The following is a 10,001-nucleotide window of genomic DNA, read 5'->3' on the forward strand; positions in this document are numbered from 1 at the left end:
GGCTTAGCAGTCCAACACAGTTTACACATTTAAACAGTCTTGTTTGATAAATACACAAATAACAATGCAAACTTACAGGTTGTGTACCCGGATCTTCCCATGCTCCAAACGGTCCAAACAAGCTGTGCATATCCGGCCTCAAACTGGGCAATGTTTTGGAAGCTTTCGTCTGTGAAATGCCGGTTCTTCGAACCTCTGGAGGAACACGCCACTGCTGGTGTGGCCATAGCTCTTCGGGATTGGTCCATTTTGTTCCGGGTACCGCATGACATCAGGCGGTACCCGGAACTAAATGGAAGACTCAAATGGGCGGTGACGTATCTCCAACGAGGCGTTTTGGGGAGGTATTTTCTGTGTTAGAGTTTTACTCGCTACAGGGTGTACTTTGAGGGTTTTGACTCTGCACACCGTTTACATGCATAAAAACCTTCATAACACACAAGGGGATGGGGAATAACCGGAAAAGCATGACATGGGAGCTTTAAAATTACCTTTTTAAACCTGACGTTTTTTATCATGACGATTAACTGTAACAGTTATCATTCAAAATGTCCAATCTGATGAAGTCCTCCAATAATAAAAACATTCAAAAATATATATTAATTACAATAATAATCATATTATAAATATTTGTATTATTATCATTGTTATTAGTATTGTTTGTTTATTTTTATATCATTATTCTTATTGATGTTGTTGAGTAATAAATATGGTTTAAGGGCATTTTAAGCCACATTTAAATTGTTCAAAGAGCATTTAAAGAGTATGTATATTATTAAATATACTACAGATATGTGCATAATTTTATATTTGCCTCTTTGAAAAAAAATTGAAATAAAGTCAAATGCAAGCTTTTTGTGCAGAAAGTCTATAATGTTTTTAAGAAAAGTATGATTTACGATAAATGGGGCGAAGTTCAGGCAGTCAACTCGAGCACCAATCAGACATTAAAGGTGGGGTAGGTAAGTTTGAGAAACCGGCTCGAGATACACTTGTTGTTATATTCCATGGAATGCTCTTAACATCCCGATAGCAATGAATATCTTAAGTGCTTTGACAAAAAATCCATAAAAAAATGTCATCTGTGGAAGCCGTAGTACTGTAAAAAGCACGACCAATCATTTTAGCCGGCCCGGCTAAAATGACTGGATGGCCTACCTGCCTGTCAGCCTTCCATCTGTGCACAAACGTATCTCGTGCCCTCATTGGTCATGTGCGCGTTCGTGTGTGTTGGAGGAGGGGCTCTGTAAGGAAGTGGCAGATTTTTTCCGGCTGTGTATTTTCAAATTCTAGCGCACTCGAGCTGGTTTCTCCAAAATTACCTACCCCACCTTTAACACGTGACGCACCTCGTCCCTCTTACAACCAACCAAACACATTCTCCTAAACATGCCGCTCTATTTAAGCTGCCAGGTCTTCCTGCCTCTGCCTCGCTATGCTGCTGCTGCCACTGCTGTGTTCACTTGCTACTGCTACGTTCATGTTCCTGCTGCTGTGTTTCATGTTGTTGCTGCTCGCCTGCCCCAGCTTCCACCCCAGCTTCCACCCCAGCTTCCACCCCAGCTTCCACCCCAGCTTCCACCCCAGCTTCCACCTGTAGGCTCGGGGGATAGTTATCTAATCATCACTCAATGTTCTTTGTTAATCTGTGGAGTGATGAGGCCCGAGCCAGACGCCAAACTCAAACTATATGCTGCTTCTAATAAACATATTAAGAAACACGTGAGATGTCTGACTGAACTTAAGGAAATGATTAAATATGATGTGGAAAACTCGTACTTCTGGTCAATCTTTACGTTGCTGAAAGAAGACCAAACTATGAGCCTTAATTGTCCTTTTTGAATAAATGTTTATTAAAACACGAAATCTGACAACAGAGAAGACGTTGGTATACATGGACACTGCCGTCTTTAAACTCACGATGACATTCACTCTTTGACAGTATTTCCCACATATTAGCATACATAAATGGAAAGCACTGAAGGATCTAAACTAATTATAGCAGTGTACATTTTTGGACATGGGATATCAGACTACAGACTACAAATGTATAGGAGAAAAACAGTACAAGACATTTTTAGCTAAACAAAATTCAGTCATTCAAAATCATTTGAAGCTCAATTAATCAATTTATGTGCCTTCATTACGAAAGAAAACTCCCCAAACAGCGTGAAAACACCTCTGCATATTAAAACCAAAGCATATAAGACCTTCTTTATTTACACATTCAGCAATACATCATCCTATAAGTTGAGTTCATCTGATGTATGGTACGTTTACTGTCTTTTAGCTCCATTTTTGGTCTCCACCACCTCCTGAGAAACGTCCTGTCGTTGTGTACACAGAAAGCAGTCAGACAGATATTGTAAACTAAAATGTAAAAAGAGTCAATGGTTTGAAATCCCTGATGGTTTTTGAGTTTCTGACGAGCTGAAGATGTTGATCAGGGCCACCTAGCATTAGCAAGATGGACTCCCCCATTCTCATACCTGACGTCTTCATCATTCCTAAACTTTGAAGCACAACACAAGAAAAGGGATTCTTAAGAATAATTTCAAAGGAACGAAACAAAGAGAATAGTAACGACGGACTAAAATAAAAAATGTAATTGCTTAATATTAGTCTTAGTTTCATTACTCACTTTGTTTTTATCCTTAAGAATGCATTTTGTGTTACCTAGGGGGGAAAGAAGAAAGAAAATAAGTATTACAATTCTATGATATACCAGTTCAACCAAAATTAAGATCTGAATTTCCTTACATATCCTTTTGATGATTAGGACGGTGCTAACAATAATCAGGACCACTCCTGCAATACGCACAGCCCACATGGCGTAGCTATGAGGCACTACTGTGATATTATCTGAATAGAAGTACAATATTAAAATCAGATATTTGAAAAACCAATATGCAACGCTTTAGTATCTGGTGGGCTGCATTTTCTCTTACCTGGATTGGATATTTCCGTCTGGTTCCCGCCTAGGAAGTCAGGTGTGTAGTCAGACTGTATCTTTGTCACGCTGTCCTGATCAAACCGACAGGTGTATTTCCTGTTGTGGCCGCTCTGCTGCCTCACAGTCAGAGAGGAGACACATTTCTCCTGTCCGTGGAAATGGTACCCGACACCTTCATCCAGCAGCACGGTTCCCGTCTCATCCACCCAGGGGATGGTGCCCTTTTGGCAAAAACCGGATGTACTGTGACTAAAGAGAGAGCACTTTAACTTGACCTCACCGTCCCTCATTGGATCAGCATCTAGTGGAGATGGAGAGACTGAGAGAAGACAAGTGAACTCTGTGAACTCAGGATAGAAAATGATTTACATCTTCAAGTTAAAAGAAAACAGTTAAAATAATCAAGTAAAGTCATAGGACATAATGAAGATGTAAAATGGGACACTAAAAATACACATTTACAACGTATAAAACACCTAACGCTAACCAAATGTCCCCCCCCCTTAAGGCAAGGGAAAATAAGTTGGTCTATCTTACAAAAAGTTACCAAGTAGGCTACCAACTTAATCTATTCCAAGTCAAGTTAAAGACCACATCTAGTCAAGCCCTGGTAAAGACCAATTCAAAAGCAAAGCAAACCAAATCCAGTCCTGTTCAAAATGGGTATTTCCAATGCTGCTTTCACGCCTAATATGGTCAAAATAGCTTGGATAAAAGGTCCTTCTTGTTAATGCATCCAAACAGATGATAACATTACATTTCGAAAGAATGTATATGTACGTTAAAAGTAGACATTTATGAGTCTGGGAAGGCATGAGTTCAATACCAGTGCAAGACATCCAGAAAGTGGAACTATAGCCCTGCTACAAGAACCTGACAAGTTAAAATGAATCCACTCACTGAGTCAGAATCAGAATCACAAGTGAATATGGTGAAAAACGGCCGATAGAAACGACTCACTTGTCAGAAGATTCAGATACACCTCCTCGCTCCCCCCACACTTGTAAAGTCCAACATCCTCAGCAGAGACGTTCTTCAAGACCAAAGAGCAGTCAGAGTCCAAACTCCTGCTAACAAAGTCTATCCCAACATCAGGAAGAGTTGCATCTCTGTTGAAAACCCAAGCAACGTTTGAGCAAGTTGGGTCAGAAAATGATCGACCAACACAAGGCAGAAAGGCATTTTCTCCAGGTCTTGTGTAGACGATTTGTCCGTGGATGCCTGCTGAAAATAAAAATGACAATATTTGACACATACAATTATCTGAATACAGTAAATATCTGATTATAAAGATTCCAAGAAACACCACAGTGTATTACATTATAAACACATACAATAAACAAGATAATGATCCTGCTTTTTACCTCAGTTTATACCAAGCTAGGCTAAACTTCTCAGGACTGTATCTCCAAATTACAAAAAATGTATTGAGGAATTTCGGCCAATTTCTTTAATGCTTTTTTTTTTTACGTCAACACATTTTACCTGCAAAGTAGACGTTAATTGCCTATAATCAAACTAATCAGTAATAATCTTCATTGTGCTGATATGATACTTGATGGTATTTATGACAAGTTTTTATATTTCCTTTCTATCTTCTCTTACACAGTTGTCATTGGCATGTTGCATGAAGCAGAACATGTTGTAATTCTCCCTAAAGGCCACTAGATGCCACTGTTTCAATGCCCCAGTGTAACAGTCTGTTACACTGGGGTACAGCATAACAGAAAAGGGCCCTCCAGAAAGAGGATAAATGTGATTTAAAATGTGGTTTTGCATGATATAGATAGAGATTAATAGTAAATAGAGATAAATAAAAGCATAGATTAAGATAAATGTGAGACAAAACCCAGTTTCATACCAAGGCTGGCCTTTCTTAGACGTTTAACCTTGTCTGGTCTTATTCTGTATTCCTCTTACTGTCACTTTAAAGACACAACTAAAAATATGTAGGAGGAAATGTGCATGTTGTCATATATATTTTCAGCTGCACTGTCAAGTGAAGTGCCATCGTCGAGAGGAAGTAACACCCCCTGCTCTAGATGCTTATCTACTAGAACAAGCACGATACGATAAAGATAGAGATAACCACAACAAATAAGAACATTTCAGCAGTAGTAAAATGTTAAAGGTACTGTTAAAATAATGTAAACATTGGAAACATGTGATTATTTACAGAGCGTCAATACAGGTTTTAATGGAAAAGAGCATTTTTAAGCCAGTCAGAAGTAGGGTTGCAAAGGGGCGAAACATTTTCGGTAAATTTCCATGGGAAGTTAATTGAGCTGGGGAATTTTGGAAATATTCCATATTGGAAACTTTCCATGGGAATAGTGGGAATGTATGGGAACTAACTGGGAATTGAGGGTAATGTAATCTAATTGTATCGTATCCAAGCATAAATATAAACATTTTGTTTTGTCATAAGAAAACATCCATGCAAAATGATAGAATTAAAAAACACGACATTTCAACAGATTTATTTGTAAGTAGAACAGGACAAGTTTTAATAATTGTATTGAACAATCATTTGTTTCATTGAAGAACAAAAACATGAATGTTGAGTTAAATATTACTTCTAGAAATCATCTGTGCATGTGATGGAGGAATGCACAGTGCCTGTAGGGGGTGTGGTCTCAATAGCCATGCAGTAAGCAATGTGCTATGTGCATGTGATTGAGGAATGGCATGGATATTCAAGTGTACTTGAATGGCATCTGTTTGTTTTAGTCAAGATTATGCTAAAATATACTTTCCCCAACTATATTTAAGTTCCCTATGAAGAGCCAACCTTACATTTAGAAAATTCCCTTAAATTTCCGTTTATTCCCTTAAATTCCCATGGAAAGGTTCCATCTTTGAATATTCCCGGAATTTTGCAACCCTATTCCGAAGCACACAGTATCATCCTCCAAGGGTTAACCAATAGCATTTCTTAAATAATCCACACATAGTAATCTTAATGCGATTATGTGATGTTCATGAATTTGTTCCCCAAATAGAAAACTATTTCCTTGTGTTGGAAAGACAATTTGAAAACTAAATATATTATCTTGGTAAGCTTACTCTTCATTTTTAAAATGTCCTTAACCTAAGCGAAGAACACTAATTGGTGAATCCTTGAAATCAAACTTCACTTATCAAATAGAAAGAAATCATGGACATGGATAAAAACGTATATCATTATAAAACGAAATGTTCTTATAATTGTCAGAATCCCCCAATCAAAAGGTTGGACAAAAATAATCCAGATATGTTTTTGCTTCCTGTGCTGGATTAATGTTCCCCTGCTATAATAATTAGTAACTGTTGCATAAACAGAAACTCTTAAATAGCAAAAGACAAACAGAGCACTTACCTTCAAAATTAAGCACCAAAATGAGTATTATTGCCAATCGAGCCATCCTCTTCTTCTCTGGAACCAAACGACGATGTTTGAGGGCTTGTTGTGTCCGGTACAGAGCTTTCTGTCGATGGTGAAACTTCCTTTTTTGTGGTTGGATGTCTGAGTTAATTATAATACTTTTTGCGAAACAGCATCCGTCCGCCTTTCACTGTTTAACCTTTCACTTGGAAAAAAAGTTTGAATGGGAAACTGAGGTCACAGATTTTCCGACGAAATGCTGGGTGGGATATTGATTAACCTTAGCAACAAAGACAATAACACATTAACTTTCTGTATCGGATGTGATTCAGTTAGACACTAACTTCAAACTACACTAAATCCACCTCATTTTTAACAATCGCAGGTACAATCTGGTAGGAAGACAAGGCTTGAAGAACATTTGGTTGAGGTGCACTAAACAGTGTATTAATTAACAATGTCAGAAATATTTTAAAGATGGTTTTATGTCTCTACTTATGGGGGAGCCGTTCAATTGTCTTTTAAATTGAAGATACAAGGCTTTCCCGTGATATTCAAGTGACTGTAGATAGTGAGCAACCATCAGGTGAAGGACAAAACACCATGAAGACATTTAAAGACGGTAAAATGCTTTTATTGTTGTGATCAGACTCAGTGTATTTTGATTTGAAATGTATAGAGTAATGTCATCTGCATATAACGTGATTCTAGTTCAACATCGTACAAAAAAATGACTTGAAATCCAACAGCAGCTTCACAGATAAATGAAATGAAACATTTTGAAACATATTTTTTGGAAAAATCTGCACCAATAAAAATGTCTCCAATGCAGTTTAGGGTCAAAAGGATAAGGCTGGCAATATTCTGTATTTGATCATTGTCAACTTATCAAGATGAAGACACTGTATATACCCATAACTAATCGTGTGTTTCAAAGTCTGATATATCTTCTCTCTTCTGTTCTTAAAAAATGTAGTGTCTCTACTTTAAAGAGTCCTCTCCTGCTGATGTTCAGGTGTATATCAGTATGTAGTGTCTCTACTTTAAAGAGTCCTCTCCTGCTGATGTTCAGGTGTATATCAGTATGTAGTGTCTCTACTTTAAAGAGTCCTCTCCTGCTGATGTTCAGGTGTATATCAGTATGTAGTGTCTCTACTTTAAAGAGTCCTCTCCTGCTGATGTTCAGGTGTATATCAGTATGTAGTGTCTCTACTTTAAAGAGTCCTCTCCTGCTGATGTTCAGGTGTATATCAGTATGTAGTGTCTCTACTTTAAAGAGTCCTCTCCTGCTGATGTTCAGGTGTATATCAGTATGTAGTGTCTCTACTTTAAAGAGTCCTCTCCTGCTGATGTTCAGGTGTATATCAGTATGTAGTGTCTCTTCATGTCTCCATGCTTTAATGTTCATAAAGCTCTTTTTCTCATACTGCCTGTGCTGCAGCAGCTCTTTTCACCCTCTGTCTGAAACCAGAGCCCAGTCTGCTCTGATTGGTTAGCTGGCCGGCTCTGTTGTGATTGGTCAACCAGCTTAGAGATGTCCCGCCCCTTAGCCTATCACGTACAATGTGTTGGAGCGCTAGCCAATAGAGTGTTACAGAGTGATGTCACTAAGTTATGGAAGTAAACAAAGGACAACACATGATTTTTTTTTCAATTCGACCTTGTGAAATCTTTTTTGGTAACAATGAACAAATGTTAAAAAAAACAGCTTGTAAACAACGTAAAAGTTGGCGGACCAAACATGACTGAAGACGCATTGTAACAAATGACAAAAATATTTTAAAAAACTAAGAAAATTAGAATAGAATACTTATTAGCCGGACTTGACTAAACAAATAAATTAAATAACCGTATGCAAGACTAAAGTGCTCTAAAACTGTTTGTGTTATAAAAACTAGACAAAGTCATATATTAATACATGTTTACAAAAAATTGACAAAATAAATATTGTAAACCAAAAACTAAGAGAACAGATGTAACAGTTGCCATGTTAAAGAGATATTAGGGAAAGTACAGGGTATGCTCTGAGGGTTGAACGTCTCTCTGCAGATGTGATGTTATTCTGGGAGCTGGAAACATGTTGTAATCATTTCCTGAAACAGCATGTCATTGCCACGAGCCATCGAACAATACCGTTTCTTTCCTGAGTCATATTTAAAAAAGAAAGTAGTATTTTTGGACATAATGCTGCGAATTCAGCATCATTCTCACCAAGTAAAAAAAGGCTCTATTCTATGTAACAAAAAAAACTAACATACATCTAAAAAATAAATGAGTATCGTTTTGTTGTGCTTCTCCTTCTCCCTCTGCTTGTTTTGTTAGTGTAACACACCACAAGATGGCGCTGTCCTCTCGTCTGTGAGCTGTCAGTCTGTACAGAGTGTGAGACATTCAAATCACATCTCAATCATAACACTGAGTATAAAACCTAAAGTTGTGCGTGTGTTCCTGATTGTGCACTGAACTCAGAACACTGTTTGGTCTGTTGTGGTTTGTGTATGAAAACACTGCAGTGACTACATTTCATCTGCAGATAGTTATTTCTCTGATATCTTCCTCAAAGTGTTTCGCTTCTTGGTGTCCGGGATCCTTCATAGCAACAAAATGGACTCTTATAGGAAGCTCAGAGATGCACTCCTGAAATCTAAGAGACAAATTCAATTACTATTACAATTGTACTCTTTTTTCGCAGTAATCAACGCGCGCTGAATTAGCCTTTTCTTGCTGTAACGTGCCCAGTTGGTCACAAAGAAAGAATTTAAAAGCGGCTATCATAGATTTTCAATTAGATAAATGTATGGTAATTCAATATCTACAATGGTGAAGTATTGCAATATTTATATGTTATCAGTTTTGAAACGGGCTGAATGCGGTAATGTTCGTGGAGATTATCTCCACATACATTTACTCATTATGTAGTCACAGGAAATGCCTTTTTTTGTCTCTGAGCTTGATGCTTTTTCTTCCAAATGTGTCTTCAAATAGTGGATTTTTTAGGCCTTTGTGATCAGCCGAAGAGCTGTTAATATATTTAAGGGAGTAATGGAAGAGTCAGGAGCAGCCACAGTGACTGACTTATGGCAACAACATTATTGCTTTGCTTGTTATAGTCGCTCCTAATATTCTGGGATGTGCAGTATTTAACCACATTTGCATTTCCTCCCAAGTAAATAGGATATCGCTTTATCAATCGACTGAAAACTGAAAGATTACCACTTTAACTCGTATGCATCGATGTGTCAACAAGAAAAGCGGCAAATAAAGGAGGGTTTCTGTAATTTTTCTCAACCTCCCTGGACTTAAATGTCATCAATTTATCACAAAGTTTGCATATTATTCTGCCGACTAAAAGAAAATGGGCACAAGCATTCGCAGCTACTTCTTGTCTTGAATATGCAAGCAGCACTAAAGTGCGTTTTATAATGACCGCATCTACCCGAAGCAGCTTGGAACCAGATGTGAGTTGTTCTCCTTCTTCCACAGCTAACATTACCACTGTCATACTTACAACATTTACAGTCAGAGGATGATTCAAGTAAACTCAGGAGATGTCGGCTCTGTGCAAAACCAAACCAAACGGCTCTGTAGTTCTTCTTCACTGCCTCCAAACGAAAAGCTTCACCTGGAGTGTTTTCTGTAGAGCAAACGTGTGACGGCGATCTACGAACTGGAAGTCAGTCCTTG

The 10,001-nt window shown here is 37.9% G+C and overlaps 1 protein-coding gene across 1 annotated transcript; it reads right to left on the minus strand.

The window, feature by feature from the left end:
- Positions 1-1,825: 1,825 nt before the first annotated feature.
- On the minus strand, positions 1,826-6,440 carry LOC117496489. Its single transcript, XM_034148165.1, has 6 exons — positions 6,312-6,440; positions 3,914-4,177; positions 2,949-3,272; positions 2,761-2,862; positions 2,642-2,676; positions 1,826-2,512 (listed from the first exon to the last, which is right to left on the minus strand). The coding sequence occupies exons 1-6, from the start codon at positions 6,355-6,357 to the stop codon at positions 2,444-2,446; spliced, it is 840 nt and encodes a 279-aa protein (XP_034004056.1). The 5' UTR covers positions 6,358-6,440; the 3' UTR covers positions 1,826-2,443.
- Between the last annotated feature and the right edge of the window lie 3,561 nt (positions 6,441-10,001).

The sequence above is a fragment of the Trematomus bernacchii genome, unplaced genomic scaffold, assembly GCF_902827165.1.
Source record: "Trematomus bernacchii unplaced genomic scaffold, fTreBer1.1, whole genome shotgun sequence".
NCBI lineage: Eukaryota > Metazoa > Chordata > Actinopteri > Perciformes > Nototheniidae > Trematomus > Trematomus bernacchii.

Excerpts from the sequence above, each read along its gene's own strand:
- LOC117496489 (XM_034148165.1), bottom strand. The coding sequence starts at position 6,357 with ATGGCTCGATTGGCAATAATACTCATTTTGGTGCTTAATTTTGAAG. Across the intron at positions 3,273-3,913 it reads GTATCTGAATCTTCTGACAA|TCTCTCCATCTCCACTAGAT; the intron begins GTGAGTCGTTTC and ends GTCTTCTCTCAG. Across the intron at positions 2,677-2,760 it reads CCTAATCATCAAAAGGATAT|GTAACACAAAATGCATTCTT; the intron begins GTAAGGAAATTC and ends TTTCCCCCCTAG.